A 23,173-nucleotide genomic window follows, 5' to 3' on the forward strand; every position below is an offset into this window, starting at 1 on the left:
GTTGAAATATAGCTGTCAGACTTGATGACATGTAACATGTCAGTGTGCAAGTATATGATGAGAGATGTAGCCTTACTATTCCCATGGAGCTGGAAGGATTTTTGCTTTTACTTTTCTACTTTGAGGCAGTTGGTATGATATGTAACCGTGGCAGCAAGGTATACTTTTCACAATCAGGAGCAACAGTATCTCAAAAGCTCACATAAAGTCTCTTTGGAATCTATAAAGTATTTCTGAATTAAATTGTAGGTCTTAATGTGCAGGTGTTTCTACTCTCTGGTGTTGCAAAGTGTTTCTTAAGAAAATATGAAATTGTGACACTTTCAAAAACACTTAGGCTTAACATGTTTTGTCACGCCCCTTTCTGTTTCTGTAGCCAACCATGTGGCTCTTTCTCTTTCTCGCTAGAATGGATATAAACAGGCGAAAATGAGCCTCTATTGCCCCCTTTCCCTCCCCTTATCCTCCCCGGCTCCTCTCTTCTACCCAGCAGCTGTTTCCAGCTTCTTTCACACTCGGCGCAGCGGAGAGCACATCCGCGGCTCAGCTGAAGGACGGGAGCAAACACATTTAATTTTCACATTGTATAACTGGTCAGGGTCAGGGGGAGGCGATCGGCAGCGTCTGGCTCATTTCTGCCGCTCAACCAGCAGAGGTTCAATCAGAGCAGAAGGTAAGGCGTAATTCATAAAAAAAATGTTCGGAAATGCTTTTTGCAGGAATTTATTATTCCTATAAAGGCGAATAAGATACATTCTTGTTAGTTGTAAGTTGCTGTAAACTTCAAAGTTTACTATACTTTTTGCTTATTTTCATGTCATAGTTTTAAATTGCAACAATTCACATTCATCTGTAGAAATGAATCAGTCAAACCAACATAATCTAGACATATTAAAATTTAATAACATTTCTTCCAGTTTTATTCTGGCTATACAATAAACTCCTCTGATTTATGCCCATTATTAAAGAAGTTTACATTCAAGGCAACCAAGCTTTTTGCATGGAAAGTCTGTGCAGCAATCCCTCCTCTTAGATATTGTGGGGAAGTTTAATTTAGCGGAAAGAAAACATTTGTATATAAAAATAAAAGCGTTCGTTTTGCTTAATCTCATGCAGACAATATGTTACTTTTAAGTACTGAAGAATGTGTTTCATTCATTTCACAATAACTTCATTATTTTGGATGAAAGTGCTAAAATTACATCTTAAAATAATAACTAACCCAACCTCAAATAGGCTACTCGTGTCCTTTTTAAAGATGCAGCATGTAAATGCTTGGATTATTTTTATTTATTCCTAAACTCCTGTTAATCCTGGCTCCATACTTAAAAAATAAAGTGGTCATTGTATAACAGACCAAGAACAGTGTGAAGTTATGTGTCGTTTGCAAATGCATCCAACATCTCTGGTACTTGTCCTATCACACAAACTAAAAGCATCTGAGACCCTCCAAGGCACAAGCTTCTTTATTTCTTCCAAGAAGTTTTAATTTTGATTACTGACCTTGGCTTAATTGTGACACTAGCAAGAATTTACACTTCAAACCTGTGAAATTATTGGCATAGTGTAATTTACAGTAATGTTTTAATGCAAACACTGTGTTCTTAGCATAAATCTTAGATTGTTGAGTTTCTTGTGCAGAAATCTTTTAGATAGATTTATTTTAATTCTTTAACTCTTTTATTTTCCAATCGTGTTTGAAGTAAAGCTATAGGTTGAGGCAAAGGTTTTTTGGCAGTGAAGTGGACAGTAGGTTCTACTTTCTAACTAATGGCTACACCGTGTCGTATTGATCCCCAATAGGCATGTGTACAATCTGTGCCTTGTGACAAACTTGTATTATCATATGATTCACTTACAAGATAAAGGAAAATATCACTCAGACTTTGTTTTTGGCCTTCAATTAAAAAACACTCTTCAGCACTTTATCCTTTGCTGTTGACTTCTGAATGTGAGTTTCCATAGCAGTCTGTTTGCAATGGGCTCACTTCAGTTGCAAGTGACTACTACTACTAAGCTTCAGTGTCTCTTTTTAAATAAGAGATGGAGAAGATGTGAAATTGCACGTTGAATAATAAATGATGATGTCTGGTGTGGAGCACCGCCTCAGGGCTGGAATTTTCATGTTGTGTTGAAGTGATTCTCCTGCATGCTCATCAGTTGTTTGGGAATCCGTTTAAGCAGAGGAATTCTGGCCATTTTTGCAAGCTTTTACAAGGGAAAATATTTGTTACCTGCTGTTTAATTTAGTCACTTCCATTTTTATCACTTTAGGTAAGTGAATTTTACCTTGCAAGGCTTTGAGCACTTGTTCTATCACTGAGAATTATTTTCCAAGAAACAGTTATCATTTCAAATCCTCTCGGTTTTATGTGGAAGGTAGAAATAAATACAAAAGCAACATCACATTCTGTCTTTTGTTGCTCTTCTTCTCATAATTTGAGCAGAGAATGATCTCAGAATAGTACGTAGTTTTGTTCTCTGTTGCATAATTTACAGACGCATTGCAATATATTAGAATATGATTTGAGTTCATTTATTTCACTAATTTAATTCACAACATGAAACCTACACAATGCAGAGATTCATTAAATATAGCTGCTTTGACTTTCATCTTCATAAAAAAACAGTGCATCAACACGAGTAGATAAGATGTCCCAAATCATCACTGACTGTGGAAGCTTCACATTGGACATAAAGCAACTTAAATTCTATAAGTTTCCACGCTCTCTCCAGAGTCTGTGACCATAATTTGAAAGAAAAATCCAACATCTACTTTCACTTATAAAAAGGACTGTAGGACAAGGATCATTTATTTTTCGTAACTCAGCTGAGATACATGTGATATAATCTGTGGCGTTAAGGAGTGGCTTAAACACAAGGAGTGTCAAAATCATAGCTCATGTCTTGAATATGTTTGTGTGTGGAGATTCCAGCTGCATTCCACATCTTGTGAATTTCCCTGAAACTCTAGAATTTGCTTTTCTTTGCAAGGCTGTTGTTATGGCTGCTGGTTTGTGCAGAGCACTTTACATCCATCTGCATGACAGCATGAATACCACACCATACATGTTCCCTGAGATTGTGTCAGCCATGTCATAGCTAAAACACACATGTATTAAAAATGCTATTTTACTGGTGTTATATTATGATTTTCTGAACATCTGGGTTTTTTTCACTAGCTAAACAGATAAGTGAAATACATTTAATTCAGTTGAGTATATATCTGTAGCATCAGTTCACAACAAACGTGTGAATTGGCACCGAATGTTGTCTTAATTTGTTCTAGTCATCTAGTTACACACAGCCTGAGTGGGAGTCATTTTTCGCCCTGGAGTTTTATGTTTCAGACCCAATTTAGATAAGAACCTATTATCATTAAAATCAGGTAATTATAATCTTACATGTTAGGTCTACAATTGTGGGGCATTGTGACATAAAACTATTAAATGGTATGCCTTAGCGCAACAGAATTCATTGAGTTGATTAAATAGTAGTTTGCAAGCAAAGTACATCTTGCTTTACCCACCTCATCATCCTCATTTGACATTGTTAACCTCAAGCTCTTTTTTTTTTAAAGTCAGCAATTTTTGCTCAACTTTGTCCAATGCTTTCCTCTTTTTATATGTAACCTTCTCCATGTCAACCCTTGCTCTTTCTACTTTCTATCTTTTAAAAAAAATGCTCAACATGTAAGGTTACATTAATTATGTCAGTCACTGCCCACAATTTACTGGTCATTGTTGACCATAAATTGGCCATTGTTGGTCACAACAAAAAACAAGCATTCTTTTTTCTTTTGAAACACTTGTTTCAAGAAGTGCTTTTAAAACAAAAACAAAAAAAGACAGCTGATACGCCAGGCAGTTGCAACATAAAAGCGGCTTCACCACACTTGTATTGTAGTTAGACATCGATTACCAATAGACAAATTAAACTGATTTTATGTTAAAATGGACTGCCATAAGGTAGTATCATTTTGCTGTTGACATGTATTTTGTATTTATAATTTGGTTGCATTTTTCATATTCTTAAAAACTAGTACCGTATATTATTTTCAGAATATTGGGTAGTTTTTTAGCCATATGAAATAAAATTTTCATCCAGTGCGCTGTTGATGTGTTTATGTGCCTTGAGGTGCTTCAAGGCAGTTTTCTGGACTCTGATTTCACCTTGATATTTAAATTTAAATATCTCTGTTATGTTTTATATTTTGTGTTTCTTGTGTGTTGTGCAAACTAACTAATGCAAAAACCATCTTCAGATGTTTTTTCAGTTTTACCTATTTTTAATTTTGGCCATTTATTTTCACATTCTCATCAAAATCTGTGGTTTCTTATCTTTTTCAATCATTTAAAAAAAAGCATTTATACTACACTGTTGTACCTTTTCTAAGTCAAGAATCAGATCATATTTATTTATAAGACCCAACTTCACTCTTGTCTGCAAACACATAAAATCTGACCTTAAAAATCAAATCTCACTAAATCCATTGACATTTTGTGCCTGCAATCTCCAATAACTTTTTACATTTCAGGATGTATGCTGGATGAATACACTGTTATATTTTCTCCGATGACAATTAAATTGCAGCGACAAGCAGAGAATAATGTACATTCTTTCAAAGTTGCTGTCACACTGTTTCTTTTCTTGGCTGAAACCTGAACATGCTTTTCATGAGGGTCCAAAATCTAAAGTTTAATGCATTTTGTGAAACATCACACATTTGAAGCATGCATGTCATTTTAGCATGTGCCCCTATTTTGTGTTGCGTAGAACTTTTGGCATGTGACTGAATTCTCCCATCAACAATTTTTGTCTCACATAATAAATGCTAGTGTTGTAGTACTCGAGACCGGTCATTGTCTCGACTTGGTCTCGGGTTAGGTGGTCTTGACTACAACACTAATGGACGCCTGTCCATCTTTGACTGAAAGTTCAACACAATCTATGAGGTCAATTAACTAGCAACTTATTAAAATAAAAAAATAAAATAAAAATAAAAGCAAATGGTTTGTGTTTTAGTCATGGTATAGCCACTCCAAATATTCAACATCCTTGTCCAAATGATATTCACAGCAACAAGCCGTTCTGCTCAAAGAATCTTATACAAGTTGTCATTTTTCTCATCTTCATTGTTTTAGCAATGTCACTGTTCCCATCTCTGCAGAATTTAAAGTTTAATCTTAGTCTTTCTGTTCCATGTTCATTTTTGCTGTCACCTTATTGTGTCAATTCTGGTCACAAACACATCTTAACACAGCTGGTGGTCCAACAGATTCCTACTTCTTCAGTCTTTGAAAAACATCTCTGGTTCTTCAAATGTGAGAGAATTATATTTTTTGTTACCAAGGCAAAGTTGCAGTTCAAGATTTATTGGTTTATTTAATTTTTGGTTGGAGGAAATATATATTTTTTGTTTTCATTCTTATCGCATTAGAATGAAACGCGATAAATGTAGCTCATATCTTATTATGAGCTACATTTCTTGTTTAATAATAAGAAATGAGCTAAATGTAGGATTTTTCTTCTGCTATAAATTGAAAGTAAATATTTGAGGTCCCAGTTGAGCAGCTGTGGGCAAAAGATGAGCCAGTGCTGCTTGAATATTTCATTTTCTTTTTTGCTTTTTGGTGGAACAGTTTGTAGCTTTTCTCTTGCTCTAGTTTAATGCCTTAGGGCAGCTTGTTCTTTGTTGTTTTGAATTAATTTTTAGGCAAACTGAAGTGAGAGTTACTTGAAAAACATTGCTTGAAAAACAGCTTAGAAAACAAAGCTCTTAATATATTTCAGGTTTCCTTAAAAAAAACAAAAGAACATATATATTTCATATATTTTGTTTTCAGTAAATCTTCCTGAACTATGTGACGGTTAAATGAAGATAACAGATGATTTATAAATAATAATGGACTCTCATCACATGAGGAGTCCAGAATTTGTCTGCAGGATTTCCAAGATTGTTTGAAAAGTAGATCTTAGCAGAATCTCTTGTGAGTGTGAAGGCAGTCATTATGCTACTGAACTGCTTAGCACTCACCAAATACATTTTTACTGCTGGTTTCCCACATCAGGTATCACATCTGGAATCGGATGTTTGCTTACAAGCTATATATGCAGTTTTCCCTTAACGTTAAAACCAGTTGTTTCTTTACAAACTAAGACATAACTTTTTTGTCACTCTCTCTGATATTAAATCTAAAATAAATACTTTGGGTCAATTAGAGCTATGAGAGTTATTTCTAACCAGTCAAAAAGTTTATATGCATTCTTTTAATATTTGGTAGCAATTCATTTAAACTGTGTGGCTTCTCATGACAGTTTGCTTGAATTTTGGCCCATTCCTTATCATGATTCGATCCCTTTATTCCAAATTAGGAATAGAGTTTTGATGATAACGTCCCCTATTTTCCTTTAACTGTAGCAAAGGTCAATATGACCAAACACATATTTGAGTTTTTTTCTTTTTTTTAGGTCACAGAACATGTCTACAAAATTTAGAATCTTTGTTCCTGAATTGTCAGATTGCAACCTGCTTTGTTACTTTACTGGCTTTATTGTGCCAATTTGGAGAAATATCTTCTTCATCCCAAAGTGGCCCTTTATCTCATCTTTAGACAAGACTTATTGTGACAAACGACATTGTTACCAGCTTCACCCAGCAACTTTGCAAAGTAGTTTGTTTTTTCTGGAACTGAAATGCAAATTTCAACTTTTTCCTCCCTGGGACACAGAACTTTCCCTAAATGGTATAATGGTTGAACATTGTCATGGTGTTTATACTTATATATAATTGTTTGAACAGATGACCATCAAAACTTCCAGCATCTGACATTTATACCCAGAGGAGAGGTTGTTGCTTTAAAATATATCAAAAAAGGTGAGCCATGATTTAACTAAATTTTAACAAATCAGTTAACTCATTTATTTAGTAATGTTCATGTAACTAATAAGTTAATTATTGGTACTAAATATTTCAATTACCAGAAGCTTACAAAGTTATGCCAACATCATCTGAGTTTTGCCAAACTGTTTGTAAGGCATACGCTTAGTGTAACTAAACGTCTGACTGAAGAAAGTAGCAAAGAATTATTCCTGTCATTTTTCTGGTGGTTAGCAACAGAAGTAGTGTCGTTAAGGCTGGCTGACCTAAAACTATAAATCTTTATCCTGATTTAATGTCAAAGGGTGAGAAAGATGTGTCTTTTATCCAGTATAAGTAAATATTCTTTTTCAACTATATATAGAATGTGGAACGTTTCTGCACCTCAACCATCAGTTGCAGCCTTGCTTGGAAAGAAGGACGATTGTCAACGCTACAATTATTTTCATTATTTTATTAGCAGCGTTATGTTGCAGATTGTTTCTTTGACATCCTGTGCAATAATTATTACCTAGTGCAGGTCCCTATGTGCTTATCTTGGCTCGGTCAGCCAAGAACTGCTGACCAAAATACCATGTCTGCATGTCTTTCACTGATTGCTATGAGCTGAATACACTAATCTGCTCCTTGACCTTGTTCTCCTTTTCCTCCTTCTGTTCCCTGTCATTGTCTTCATCCGTCCAACTCGTCATTAAATTTGATGCCGTTGTAGCTACATGTTGCATTTGAAGTGCTGTCTAAAAAACTCATCAGTTACATCAGTCTTCTTTCAAACATTCTAGGTGTAATTTTTAAGGTTTTGCTCCTCTTCCTGGAGGAATCTACTTTACTCATAGCACACATACTATATGCTAATCATTGCCTGATTATGATTAGCGCATCTTTTCTTTAGAATTGACAAGTAATTAATTCAAAACAATGCTCCGGTGTGTTACAGACGAGATCTCTAAGAACATAAAGAGAATATCCATATTCTGGGAGATTTTAGTGTCACAAAGTGGTTCTATTCAAGTGTGTAGAATATGGATTTAATTTGAAGAGTTACTGCATATTAAAAGTGGAGACAACTTTGTATAGACTTATAAAGTCAAATCTGCTGGACAATTTTCACTAAATCCTGGCAAAGGAAAGTAAATCTCTAAAATGTCTTTAACCTACAGTTTCAGATCAAATATAATAACCCAGCTGTTAAGAAAGAAGAAGTACAGTCTATGGTTGATACGCTAAAATTATGAAATATCATATCTGATCATAAAGAAATACTGAAACATGTCAAATTAGCTTCATAATAATAGCTATATACCTCTTAATGTAGTTCCTTTTTCCCCATTACTTGCCTTTACAACATTATATTAAAATAAAGTGTTGCCCAAAAAAGCTGAAAGACTATTTTATGGTTTGACTTTTCATTAAAATTTAAAGAACATATTCCCATCCAAATGTCATGTCTTTTCTACTTTTTCCATTAAAGCATTAATTGTTCATTGTTCTCCATGATGTCCTCTGTTGATTCTTGTTAGTATAATTGAGTTATTGGTACATGAGCTAAAAGTGTCCTAGATGAGGTCTGCAGTGTGGCAGCATGTTGATATCAGCTCTTCTCATGTTGGTTTTGATTGCAGATAAACTTGGGGTAAGCAGTATAGGTATGTGAAAATCTGAATTTATTCATCACCTTCAGGCTGACTGGTAAGGTGTCAGAGGTCATTTACAATTTCCTATTGGTAATAAATAACTGATGTGCCATTTTGCATGATATTGTAAGTTGTAGTTGTAGATGAAAGCAATGGAAAGAGGAGAGGGGAGAAAATGTAATGTATTCCTCCAGTCATGCCTCTTTTCTGCATGTCTACTGGCATTAATGATTGCTATATAAATTTATTCACACATTTTATGTTCTTCTGTCTTCCTAGTTTCTTTTTTTTATCTGCAAATGAGACAGCAGATGTCACATAAAACTAATGTCATAGAAGTATTCTTAAATCTTTGTCGGTGTTGTTATTTTGAAAAACACGAATGGAGTCCTTAAAGTTATTCTACTGAACTACTTAATTTTCCCCAGTTCAGGGGGAAAAAAAACATTCTGCACAATCAGTTTCCCATGTTTCATCCATCTTTTTAAAAAAATAAATAGATGCTCTTGCCATGTGGATGAGACACTTTTTGGTGTTGCTCATAAATGACCCATGATTGCCCACAAACAGGTGTGAAGAACAGTTTCCACACCATAGCACCTGCCGTCTGACTTTTCTTTGGGGGGAGGAACCATTCAGTACCAACTCCGCTACTCAGATGGAATTAAATCAAGGTTTCCCCTGCGACTGCCATGAAAACACGGATTAGAGCACAGCTGAGGCATAGGATGGTAGCATTACTCCCATCCTATGCCACTTTACAGGTTTCTTTCAGGCATCTGGTGATAAATGAGACATCCCTGCCTTTGTAAGTGACATTGAATGGACATTTTGCAATAAGCAAGGTGAGAAACAAACAGTAAAAGCAAAATTCCTGTTTGAGATTTCCTAAAGGGAACTTTTTCGTGGCTATAAACATCTAAATGTTGAAGTTTTTGTTCATAGCCCACAAGCCAGATTTTGCAAACTAATAACACAAATTGCCATATGGTTTTTATAGTTGTTTCCATGCTACCCACATAAGTGCTAAAGGTATGGGCAGCTCTAACATCTGTTGGAGTGCCCATAAATCTGTAAAAAAAACTATTCAGGTTTGGGAACAACATATGCTGCCTTGTTTTTCACAAAATGCTTTATTAAAGTTTATTGGTCAGGCAATGCTTTATTGGCTACGTGGCTGCTAGAACATGATTTAAATTGTAAAAGCATTCTATAAATGGATAAGTTAGTTATATTCAATTGTTTTTTCTTATTCTTTTTTAAAAACACAGTAAAAATCTAGGATGTAAAATTCAATCGTTTTGAAAGAATAGATTTTCTTTTATTTTTTTTAGATGTCATTTTTTCTTTTTTGCCACTCCATCATTACAATGTAGTTAGTTATTTTTCTTTAATTCACATAAATCAGCACAAAAGAACCATAGTCATTGTGGTATCTGGGATATTGACTAATTTGATATTTTATTTTCCAGAAATGTCAATAGGCTATACAATGCTAAGTGTGTCTTGTGTTTTAGTATTTTTGTTAGTATGTAGTCACATTTATTTATTTCAGTTTTTATCTTTGTTTTCTAGAAATCCGCTAAGAAAATGGTTGGTGAACAAAATCTGATGATTTTATGCTTTTGCTGATTTCACCGACTGGTGAGCTACTGGAGGCTTATTAAAAATCAAATTTTCTAATTAGTGAACTCAATATAGGATGCACTGACAGTAGTTATGAGTGTAAAAGCTCTTCCTGACGGTAAAAGATTCTAGGTTAGCAATTTCCAGAATCAGTGAAGTGTTTGAAAATGAAGACAAAGGAGACACAAAAGCTGCAAGAAGCCTTTAGAAAGGAAGCTTTTCTGTAGAGGGTTGTTGGCTATTCCCCCAGGCTGCTGCTTTTAAGGAAGTGAGACTTCATCAGTTAAGGATAAACACATTGCAGCAAAGTTTATCTGTTTTTTTTCCCCTTTGGTAATGCCAATTTTGTCTGCCTTGGAACGTCTAGGATTTATAAGTCTTACTGTTATGGTGTACTCTTTATTTAGGGAATACATACTTAACAATGCTATTTGTCTTTGTTTTGAAATAATTTGGAAATTCTTATTAACTGCAGAGCTGTGCAACTATGAATACTCTCCCTCACACACACTTTGTGACTTCAGCTGTGGTTCTAATTTAATGACCTATAATTAATGAGTGATTTAATGGGATAAATGAAACAAAATGTAATTCTATTTAGTCGTGTTTAATTTGTACAGATATCTTTGTCCCTTAACATGGAGGACTTTTTTGTTAGATTTTTTGTGATGAAGATCCGTTTTTATCTATAATGTAAAAAACAAGTTTTATTGTTATATATTGTTATTGTAATTGGCCGGTAAAAGGTTTACAAAATCCAAGATTTGAAAATTGCCTCAGAATTTCTGATCACTGCATCTTTACTGTTTTCCCATTTCCCCATTTTTTCCCATGTCTTTCCTTTTGGCTGTTTGGGTTCATTGTTTCAGTTTCTGACATTTTGCTTTATGATTTAACTTTCATCCATCCCCTTTAAAATGTTTCTCTCAGCTACACCTTGTGACTTGAGGAGATGATGCAATATGGTGTTAAAAATGTCTAGATTTTCAGTATATTTTGCAACCAGTGGTCATCTTAATTATTGTCATGTTAAAAGAACCAGAGAAAAAATAACAAGTAACTAACAACATTTTAATGGAGAATATTTTAAAGAAATTCAAAGATATGTGCCAAAGTTTTACTCAAAAATACAATATCTATTATTTTACCCCCACTTTTAATCATCTAAGAATAAACTAGCCAAACTCTACAATATCTTATCTGACTTTAGAGATTATATGTCATTTGTATTGTTGTTCTTTGAGTGATTTCCTATTCAGCGCTCTCTGTGTTTCTCTGCGATGCGAGACAAAAGAATAATCCATTACTGGTGTTATAGAAACCTTTGCTTTTCATCTCTGTTGTTTAAAAAGAGCTCAGTGTTTGTATTTGCTAAGAAAGACTCTTGAATGAACTCTGAGTCATGTGAGGTCTCATGGTAATTACTTTTCTCCTCCTCTCTTTGTTTTAGCCACTTTCCTCTTTATCATGTTCACTGGAGCGAAGTCATGACTTTACTCAACGAGTCCGAAGAGACCACCTCTCTCTCCGCTCCCCTCTCCTCCCTTAGGAACAATTTCTCAGCCTTTTTCACACCTGACGCCTCTTATTCCCCTGTATCCTATCCCACCTCCTCCTCCTCTTCCTTCCTGCTGACATCCTCCAACTGCACCGACTCTTCACCATCTTCCTCACCACCGTACAACTTCTACGCTGTGCTGCTAGTCCTTCTAATCTTTTGTGTGGTGTTCGGCAATGTGCTGGTGTGTGTGGCTGTGTCTCGGGAGCGTGCCTTGCAGACCACCACCAACTACCTCATTGTCTCCCTGGCCGTGTCCGATCTGCTGCTGGCAACCCTGGTCATGCCTTGGGGTGTTTACCTGGAGGTAATTTAGAAATATGCACAACTTTGTTTTTCAAACAAGTCTAAAAACATTTCTCTGATCCAAAGTGGAATAAAACTGGATGATTCTTTGTAGGTTCAGGTTGTTTTTTTTTGTTGGAGACAATGTTAAACAAATGAAAATTGTTTCCATATTTTAAAACAGCAGTGACATATTCTATCGCACTGCTAAAGTATTCAATTGCAAAGTACTGTCTCCTCAATGCGCGAGAGAAGGAAAAAACATGAAGTTGACATATTTAGATAGTGTCTGATGAGGTAGTCAAGAGGTAGTGATACTTTTGTGTTTTGTATGTGAATCAGTGGGCAAGATAAGCCGAAAGAAATAATGTTGAAAAAATGGATGATTTGCTTAGTGGCCCAAAATATAACAAGATAGTGCAGTTTCATTAGGCATTCTAAAATAATATATTCATCTGTTATTAGCTTGCCAAATTATTTCCTGTTGACATTTATCAAATATGTAAATTAACAGTTAATCCCTTTGCAGAAAATGCCCATATAATGTTTGAAAAGTGCCAAAGTGAATCTCTTTGGACTTATCGTCAGGCAAAGAAAGCCAGAAGAAAGAAGAAGCTATTAGAAACATGATAATTATTAAAGTTTTATTTTATTCTTCTGCTACTTATTCAGACATAAATGACTTGCATCATACTTGAGTTATAAGAACAATTGGTTTGCTTGTTTTGTAATTAAATTGTGTGCTGTGATTTGTCCTTGTTAGATTATAGGGAACGACTGAGCCACAACTTTAATCTATTTTTGTGTTCCTGAAGGTGGTTGGGGAGTGGCGCTTCAGTCTAATTCACTGTGACATCCTGCTCACTCTGGACGTCATGATGTGCACCGCCAGCATCCTCAACCTGTGCGCCATCAGCATTGACAGGTGGGTTTCCTCTTTTTTTCTATCCCAAGGTGAACCCAACATGACACAAGGAAGGCATGTGAAGAAGACATAAGTTTTTCTACCAAAATCAAAGGCACCCTGGAAACAGGAAACCCAGGAATAAAAGGAGAAATGAATAGAAAACAGGGTCAGGTAGTTATTGACCTCACAATGAGTATCAGAGAAAATAACAGAGACAACAAAGGAGTCTGTTTGTTGGAGAGTGTGGTTACAAGAACAGATGATGTGTTGAAATGGCAGTCAGGGAAAAAAATCAAAGATTAAGAACAGCCAGCAGAGAAATCAAACTCATGAAATCTGAAAAATAATGGAGAGAAAACATATTCTCAACAAAATAACATCTGCTCAGGCTGATACTGCAAAAATGAGGAAAAATAGCATAACCCCTTTTTATTGTGTAGTCTATCTTAACAGCTACACATATTTGTAATAACACTCATTTTTTAAAATCTTATATTACATGCCTTATCAGAATAGAGTTTTATTGAATCATTTTCATACTTTGTATTCAAAATCTAGTTTAAAAAAATATCCTTGTATCTTAAAATTCACTGATGGTGGGTAAACTTATAAGATTTTTAAAAATGTAATAATTGTTTTCCTCTGGGAAACTTCAAGCTATGAAACAAAACTGATAAGAAAATAATCAGAAATGCACTTTTCCTGTCAAATCTTTATAAGCGTTATAGTAAAGACATTTGTTATTTTGTTAAATATGTAGTTTATATGTTGTCTTTGAAACTATTCCAAAACGTATATATGGTCATGCTGTCTGGCCTATTTGCATAATATTGGGCTGAATAATTAAATAAAGTGTCTTGAAGTTGCCCAAAATTAGATGGGTCAAAAAGCTGGAATGATGACAGATGTTTGTCTAAGGGTGAACACCTGCTTCATTATTTGTTTTTATTTTATCATCCAACTATCACTGAACAGCAGGACAAAAAAGCCCTGCATACTGTCATCATGTGTCCAGCAAGTGGTTTTATGTCCCCAATGTCCTCCGCTGTCATCTGTGATCTTGGCAGTTTTTTAAGGCCCATAAAAACACATTTAATGATTTGAGCTTCCACTTGATGCGCTCGTCCTGCGTCCTGAGGGAGGTGACCAGACACCCAGCGGGCAAACCGTCTATAGCTGTGTCCTCATTTTTCAAACCGACATATTGAGGTTGTGCTAGTTTACACACGCAGTCTGGTACATTAACCTAGGACAAAGTCTTTAGTCATTTTTGAGGGGGCAAACGCAAAAACAACAACAAAAAAAAGACAACTAAGGTTAATCCTAGATATTTGACTTCTGGCTTTGCTTCACATAAAAAAATGATTGCTCTCATGTATTTTTTGTGTGTTTTACCCATCAATATGTTATTTTTTCTTTCCACGTATACATTTTGTCTATCCATAAAATACTTTTTTAAGTATTTAGGACCTCTTTCTTTCATGCAACTACAAACTTTAACTTTTGTTCTGGAGAGATAAAAACAAAAAGGAACTTTTTGTCATGCAGAATATTGCGTGTAGACAAAAACTTCCTGTATGCCATTCTAAGCACACAGTCTACAAGGTGAAGCATAAGTGTGAAATTAAAAAGCTTCAGGAAGCTTTTCTTGTGCATGGAGAAAAATAATTTTGGTAAGATGGATGGAGATCATTACAGGGAAATTCTGGCAGAAAATCTGAAAGAGGCTGTAATAGTATTGAGACCACTATTTGCTAAATGTTTCAAAAGTCAATAATGTAGTCTCCCATCATGCAAATCAAATGAATCAAAACAACTAAATAATGAATTAAACTTCCTTATCAGGTTTGTACTAATTTATCAAGTTTTATTGCTGAAGAGATTAGAAAGAAAAGATACAGAAAGATACAAGAACTAGTGACTGAAGGCAGCTGCAGAAACGAAAGTACAACAAAAAAGAAAATCCTGTCACTGATTAGGTCCATATGATCCTGACTTCAAACTGCCATCACCTGCAAAGACTTCTCAGCATTCATTTAAAATGTAATAAAGCAACTTTAACCTTAGAAGTAGTTCATCTAAAAATTTTCATAACTGCAGATAAAGCTCTATATGGTGATTTGCCATCGCAATTCCTGAATCCTTCCTGTGAGATATAAACAGACATCTTTTAAGGACTTGTTTGTAAGAATCTGAACTGCTCCAGGCTCACTATCTGATTATACGTTGCAGGCAAAGTAATGAATACTGTGCAGAATCGACTCATGTTTTAACAGCTTCTGTTTACGTCTTGTCTGTGACCTTCCGGGTGCCGCCGAGACATGAGCTGCTCACTTAAAACCACCAACAGCAGCAGGCAACTTCAATTGCTTTTGACAGCTATGTGTTTTGTGTCCTTGCAGCTGCGAAACAAGAAGTGACAGCTTTTGCCTGTTTGAGAAACAAACCAGGATTTGATTGTCATGTTTTTATTACTTTAAAATATGTAAGAACACGGCTGTGGGATAACTAACTCACTGGATTTATCAGAGATTGTTTGTTCTGTATTGACGTATTTGTTCAGAAGCATGCCTAGTGGGTGTAAGAGACACGCTAATGTTTCACTAGTGGGTTTTTTTATACTTGTGCATGTATGTTGTTGCAGATACACAGCAGTAGCCATGCCGCTGCTCTACAACACCAGATACAGCTCCAGGAGGAGGGTGGCTGTGATGATTGCCGTGGTGTGGTTTCTCTCTTTTGCCATCTCCTGCCCTTTGTTGTTTGGACTGAACAATACAGGTGAAAGTAACTTTTAGACACTCCTCTCACCTTACTGCAATCAGCCATTGTGGTGGTCAGACTAATCACACCTATTATGGCCATAAAAGTAGCACAACGAAACTTTGTTGTGAAAAAAGATGATCTTTTAGGGGTTTTGTTATTCCTACTCAGCATTGTGCACAAATGTTAATGTATACGACAAATTTTGATATAATCAGTGGGGTTTTTTTTATTTACCGCATATCTCATTTCAGAGTAATATGATATAGTTAGTTGTCTGCTGTGTGCCTTTTTTAGAGATAAGGCTGTTGACCAAAGATCTGTGACCTCTGTGTTGTCATTGTGCAGGACTCCTGTATTCTAAAGTGACTGATCAAAATACTTTATTACATCTAAAATTTTCTATTTCCACATATTGTGCTCCGTTGTTGTTATGGATTCAGAGTTTGGTTTCCAGACAATTCTGCGAATAGAAAAGCAATGAGAAACAACTTTGAGACATTGTGTCACTTCCAGCCCAGGTTCCGACAAAATGAAGTTTGTTTTATTAAATGATGCTAGAAATGTTCTCATTTATTTGCAGAAGGGCGTTAAAACTTGCAGAGCTTTTCAGTCAAAAATTTTCACACTTTTTTGTCATCTGACAGCAATACTGCTGTAGAGCTGTTTCATACATCTGGGATCATTAGCCAGCACTCAAATTACTTTATGCTTAAACTCTTGCATTGGCAAAATAATTTGTTCACATTGAGTTAGTAACAGATGATACTTTGTAAAGCGATGAGACACAGATAATCTTTGATTAGATTGTTACCTCACTTGGCAGCTGGAGTGGTGGCGCTCATCAGTCAACTTCTGTGCTGATAAAGGCTTCTGCGGTGGGGGGTGGGCTCAAGCTTTGAAAGTGTTCAGACTGAGCTCAAAGAAAGGGCTTTAGGCTGAGTGAGAATCACAAAGTAATTTGAGAGCTTACTTCCAACAAGCCAGCACAGCAGGACTGAATGATGCAAGTCAGACAGCGAAAACACATCTCTCTCCTCACAGCTATGGGTTGCTCGTACATTACGGCTCACAGCTTGAGACGTTTCTCATTCGCTTGTGCTGACAGTGTTAGTGATTGAGTTACATCACTGGTATGCTTTAAATCCAAGCAGTGTTGTTATAGATGTTTTTGATGAAACTTAGATTAGTAAAATCCAAAGGGTGTCAAATAATTAAATTCCACCTAAGGATCGCTTCAAATGGTGGGATTAAATGGGTTAAGGATCTGTAAGGAAAATGTTAAATTCTGCAATGTCTTTTTTCTCTCATAACAAGTGATGTGGATAACAGCTTTGTTCAAACTGGATAAAACAGAACAGAATAAAGCTACAACAAACAAGTGACTGAATCTGTCTGCGTTTGTAGTGCATTTAAAAGAGATGATGAAAGGCAGCTTGTCATCTAACCTGATTGTCATGTAATTTTTTATTATTACTATTTCATAGTTGTTGCTGATAATTAGAAAAGAATAATCAACAGCAAATCAATATGATATCAAAGTTATAAATCCAGAAATGCATGATTTTTTTTTGGTTTCATTATTATTGAGGGTGAATTTCTAAGCATCTAAATTTGTCAGTCTAGTTCTCTAAAGGCGATTAAACTTGGTTGCACTTTATAAAACTATTTATATTACTTATTCCACATGTATTGCATATGTTAACTCAGAGAATAGTAATTGTCTGAGCATAATGTATAGTGTATAGTTTGTATGCTTTTGAAAGCTGTTTGTGGTGCTGTTTAATAACAGTGAGAAAGCTTTTGAATTTTGTGTGAAATCAGGGCTTATTTTGGTACATAACATTAAAAATAATCATGTATGTGCATCTAATAATTTATTCTAACTTTGATTCAATATCTGGTACCTTGATTGCTTGAGTTGCGTATTTTGCAAAGCTAATACTTGCGTCTTCTTGTTTATCTTTCCTGCATCAGACAGCCGGGAAGGCACCACATGCAGCTTCGCAGACCCGGCGTTCGTGGTCTACTCCTCCGTCGCATCTTTCTATGTACCATTTATCGTAACATTGTTGGTGTATGCCCAGATCTGCGTGGTGTTGCGTAAACGTGGGAGACGCACTGCCCCACCGCGCAAACACGGTGGTCCTGGAGCAGCAGAGAGTCGACAGCGGAAGGTAAATATCTCAGTTTTGCTGAAGCTTCACTATTTTCTTATTGTTTTAATTTGTTTGGACTGATATTTACAGTAAACATCAATGAAACCTAAAACCCAGGTCACTCTATTGTAAATCTGCCTTAGTGGCAGAAGATATGTTTAATAAGCTAAATAAGTAAAGACTAATTCATGTATTTCAGTAGATTTAAGTAAATAATTGTCCAAAATAACCCTTCTACACATTTAAAAATGTAGCATAACATACTAATGGCCAGTAAAGCCAGACTGCAGAAAAATGTATTTGCACCTAATCAGTTGTTGTTGAAATTTTTATATAAATCAAATCAATATTTTATTTGTAACTGTTAAGATTAAGTGTACGTAGTGTATATAAAGAGAATTGTTCTCTGGTTCATTACTTTAATAATCAAAACTCGTACTTGCACATTATTGCACACATAGTGTCTCCGTGTTGCATAACACTCTCAGTCCATCACACTGTGGATTGTGGTTTAATAAACTCTCTCTGTATTGTATTGATTTTAGTTTTTGTTTGAAAAAATGGGTCATAAATCTGCTTTATGTCTTCAACTGAGGTGACAGAGGGTAGAAACGGTCTACCGCACTAAATTAAAACTGGTTATTATATACTGACAACTTCCCTTTACCATTTTCCTGCTACACAGCAACAACATTGGTTTTCAAGAAGGAGAAAAACGATGTCAAATTTTAATATTGTACCATTAGAAAACAATGTGTTGTTATTGATTTAATAATGATGGAACAAGCACTGCTGTCTAGAAAATTCTTCTCAAGTCTTTTTGTTTCTTTTTTCCAAAGGTTGTGATGCAGTTTAATTAAAAGAGGTTACTCGTGAAGTTAGGGTAGCTATTGATTGAAAATTAAATTTAGAAGACACTTGAAGTGTCATGCAAAACTATTACACTTTGTCGTTTTATTTGCATTGAGGGTAAGGGTCTTTTTAGATTTTCACTCTTTTCACTTATTGAATCTCCTTTTTCCTTCCCTTTTCAGAATAAGTGCACACAACCAGAAGATGTGAAACTGTGTACCCTGATCCTTAGGCCTGCCACTGCAGGTCCTCAACGAAAGAAAGTGGTGAGCAACCTAAACAAGCTTTCCATCTAAACAATGTGACTATTTTTTCTTTATATTTCTCTTTCCATTGAGTCTCCTGGCTCTGCTGTGAATTTCTGCTTTGTTATTTGATTATTAACACATACCATTCTGTCCCTTATTTAACATTTTGTTTCTTCTTCTCAAACCTGCATCTTTTTTTGTCCCCCAAAGCTTGCTTTTCTCACCTCCCTCCTTCTTCTCTCGCTATGTATCAGAGCCTCGTGAAGGAGTCTGTGGTTCATCCCCTCGAAGTGGAGCCGGGTCGTTTCCTACCACAGACGGAGCAGAATCTACCGCCTCCCAACGCTCCACAGCCTTCCAATCATTCACTGCAGTCTAAGATGTCACTCTCCATCGCAGTAGGACCGGCTCCGGCTCTTCCCTCAACCGTGGCGCGATCCGCTTTAACGCCCCGTCCCCCCACCCTCGAGGATGGCATGAGGGGCCAAGAGGGGTGGAGGGAGCGCAGCGGAGGCAGAGAGAAATGGGGCACCACCAAGGAGAGGGTGAGAGGGAGGCTCTCACAGCAGAAGGAGCGGAAGGCAACACAGATGCTGGCTATTGTGCTGGGTGAGGAAGAAGAAGAACAGACTAATTGATCAGATGTTCACATAGAATTAGTGGCTCTTTAGACTTAATGGAGATTAAGTATAAATAAAATATATCCTTTGATTTGGGTTGAACAGGCTTATATTTTAAACAATTCTATTTTTCATCTCCATTTATAGTTTGTTTCTCTGTCAAAGCTTATTGTTTAGCATTAACCTGCAAGAACCACATTTTAGCTTAAGGCAGAAACTACTTTTATACTACGTTGCAGTCTGCTTTCTTACAACCTTACGTGTTTTATATTTTATGGATGGCTGCATCTCTCAAAATAGAACTGGTGAGGTTATCTGTTGCTTCAGTAGTTTTGTAACATTGAAATAATAAAATGTAGGAATGTGAATGTTGTTTCATTACTCAGATTTCTGTATGAGTTGTCATATATTGCTGTGCAAACTAAACACACATAGGCAGGCTGACAGCTGCATTAGGCGAACTATATTTTTATTGCACACAATATACGTTCAACATAGTGGAACGTATTCCATGGTGTATATGGTGCAATCTTGTAGATGGTCAAGATCTGCCGATAGCAGCCACATGTTCCACCTCATCCCAAACATTAAAATCCCCAAAGTAGCCAGTGAAAGATGTAAACTTGGCCTTATATCCCCCGTTTCTGGAGAAACTGCTGAAATGAAAGAATAAATTGAGTTTGATGGAATGTAACTTGGATTATACTGGAATGTGCCTAGTTTATACAGCTGGATTGTATTGGGAAGTATTTTAATAATTACAGCTGAATTTAGACCATAATTTGATATAAATTTAACCAAATTATCTCATAAAAGGACTCAATTTAATTGGTTACCAAGAAACTACATTGTCATAATAAAAAGTCTGTTGTTTAAGATGTTTGTTTAACTTACTTCCTGAGTGACGACAGCTAAGTTTATCATCTTACATCACAAAATTAACAGTAAAAGTTGGTGCTTTTTCTTAAGGGGTTCTTCCTAAAGAAAAGCACCTAAGCAGGATGTAATGAATAGTAACACATAAATCATTTTTAGATCGCCATTAAGCCATAAATAAATAATGTTCTTCACTAAATAAACATTCAACAAAGAGTGAGTTATGACCATAATTCCTCCTTGAGAAAAGAACTTCTGTAATTCTATTTTATATCGTTCTTTTGTTTTGAGCTAATATTCTGTGCTGTTGATTTTGCTAATGAACTACTCAGAGATTTTCAAATGAATAATGATTATCAGACATTTTTAGAGTGGAATATAAATATATACAGATATATATTTAGGTATACACACATTCACATATGTGATCAGTGTTGTCTGTCTCTTTTCAAGGTGTGTTCATCATCTGCTGGCTGCCTTTCTTCCTGACCCATGTGCTAAAGGCCCACTGCAGGAGCTGCTGCATCTCACCTTCTCTGTACAGTGCCGTCACCTGGCTTGGATATCTCAACAGTGCTGTAAATCCTGTCATCTACACAACTTTCAACATTGAATTTCGCAAAGCCTTCATCAAGATCCTGCACTGCTAGCCCAGACTAAAAATGCATCAGTTGTCAAAATAAATAAATAAGAAAACAAGTTGTGGGACTTGTTAAGAGATTGCAAAGATAAAAATACTCTGTGACAGTTTGATTCTGAGAGGAACTGAGACTATAATCTGTGTGACTTGGAGTCATAGAGACAAAGATTTATTTTGGAAAGCTTGAGAAAAAAAAATTTGAACCAGCGCCTCAGACAAGACTAAGCCACAGAGAGAAAACAATGTTTATGAAGCCAACGACAGCAAGCACAAAATATCCTTCAAAAAGTAATTTGTGACAAGTGGAAGACAGCGACAAGAAAAATAACAAAGGTGGAGAAATGTACAGTAAAGGAGACAAATACTGTGTAATGTGTCTATATTCTGTAAAGGGAATCTGTTCAGATAGGTGATCATACTTCATCATTCTGACTCAGACACCACATTTGTGGATTTCAGCGCAACACTACTGCTTCCTGAGTACTCAAACCTTTGATTTGTATTTGACCGATTCGGCTACATTAACTTGTGATCTCAACAAACCTTCTCTCAACGTGTTTGCATGTGCTGGTATTTCTCACATGACAGGAGCAAATAAAATGCACAAGAAAAGAAAAGGAAATACGGTACTCCAAATTTGTTTTTGTTTAATTTTGTATTGGTGACATGTTTTTGGAAACCTACTTTCATTTACTAAATATGTGCTGTCAGTAATTGTTTTTAATTCCAACCCTACTTCAGTGCATAAATTGTGCCATCTATAATTTACTGTTTCAATAGATTTTGTGTTGAACATTGTGTAAATAAATATTATCAATCAATAAATATTATCAAATAAAAATAATAATCTCATCTCTTTCAGCTTTGCTATAGAGGGGGGAAAACCCCTCAGCCAAAATGAACCAAGTTATTCTTTGCTGCTATTTCCTTCCATATGTACTTGGGAGGTTTCTGTACTTCCACCATCAGTTTCAACATCACTGTGGAGGAGAAAACATCCTCACTGCTTTCATCAGCTTAACAGCACCACCAGGTGATGTAATTTTATACCGTTGTGGGTGTATTTATTTTTAAATCATTTTAACTTTAATGATTTGAATGTGTCCACCTATTTTGTTGATGGCAGACGATGTGAATCATTCACACAAAATCTGTGTATGTGGGTTTTTTACTGATCACTATTAGTTTATCACACCGCAGCTCTGAAATTATTAAGTTGTTTCCATAAGTTTTGCTGCAATAATTGTAACATTTTGCTTGGCACCATAAAACCTCTGCTTGTGCTTTTTCCTTCCCCCTTTAAAGAGGGCCATAACAGATGACTTTGTACATTTCACCGTTTATGTGGGCATGCATACATAAAACATCATTAAGTCTCTTTGCCATGCATAGAACATCTTAGCAACTTAAAAATACTAGTTTATGGGTTTATTCAAATGTGCATCCATTAAAAACAGGCAAAATAAGTTTTTATTGTTTTGGCCGGCTAGAAGATAATGTCTAACTTTATAAGTTAGCTTATTAGCAATTCTGAATCAATTGTAAAGGGAAATTTGCAAGTTGAACTATTGAGGGAATGAATATAGAACTCATTTTGTTTTTGGTGGTTGTCTTGACTAAACTCATTGACTTCAAAGGCATTCATTTAAATCCACATTTGTTTGCTAGCTAATTTCCTTTTCCTTTGATATTATAATCCCCTCTTCTACCTAATCCTAAAGTGTTAAATAACTTTAAGAAATATGAAAGAATTTTATACTCTGGTGCCATTTAGTCAACTTTTCAGATTTTTAGTTAATTAAGTCTCTTGATGTTCAAACATTATTTAAATGAAGGCAGCAGAAGTGAAAATAAAAACTGTTTTTATAGTTACAAGTATAAAAAGATTTTTATTCCCTCTCGCCAGCAAGTCTGACAGGAACAAAGAAGAGAAACAAAAAGTGTGTAACTTGCAGCGTTGTGACAGGAGCTCTGCTGCACTGTCAGTGAGCTTGCTGATCTGTCACCAGGCACAAAATAAAACAACTGATGTTATTAAGTTGTAAATACTGCTGCTTTATAATGTGAAATAGCCTAGGTTTTTTTTCTCTCCCTGACTGTTGCCAAGAGTTTGCGAAGCTGTCAG

The 23,173-nt window shown here is 35.6% G+C and overlaps 1 protein-coding gene across 2 annotated transcripts; it reads left to right on the forward strand.

The window, feature by feature from the left end:
• Positions 1–420: 420 nt before the first annotated feature.
• drd2l (dopamine receptor D2 like) lies at positions 421–21,889 on the forward strand. Of its 2 annotated transcripts, XM_028013656.1 has the most exons (9): positions 4,032–10,158; positions 11,147–11,148; positions 11,591–12,005; positions 12,799–12,908; positions 15,535–15,671; positions 17,631–17,830; positions 18,847–18,930; positions 19,167–19,521; positions 20,862–21,889. In XM_028013656.1, the coding sequence occupies exons 3-9, from the start codon at positions 11,628–11,630 to the stop codon at positions 21,056–21,058; spliced, it is 1,461 nt and encodes a 486-aa protein (XP_027869457.1). In that variant the 5' UTR covers positions 4,032–10,158; positions 11,147–11,148; positions 11,591–11,627; the 3' UTR covers positions 21,059–21,889. The 2 variants fall into 2 exon arrangements, with proteins under 2 accessions (XP_027869458.1, XP_027869457.1); XM_028013657.1 differs by lacking the exons at positions 4,032–10,158; positions 11,147–11,148 and adding an exon at positions 421–673.
• The last annotated feature ends 1,284 nt before the right edge of the window (positions 21,890–23,173 follow it).

Source organism: Xiphophorus couchianus, chromosome 3 (genome assembly GCF_001444195.1).
Source record: "Xiphophorus couchianus chromosome 3, X_couchianus-1.0, whole genome shotgun sequence".
Lineage (NCBI taxonomy): Eukaryota > Metazoa > Chordata > Actinopteri > Cyprinodontiformes > Poeciliidae > Xiphophorus > Xiphophorus couchianus.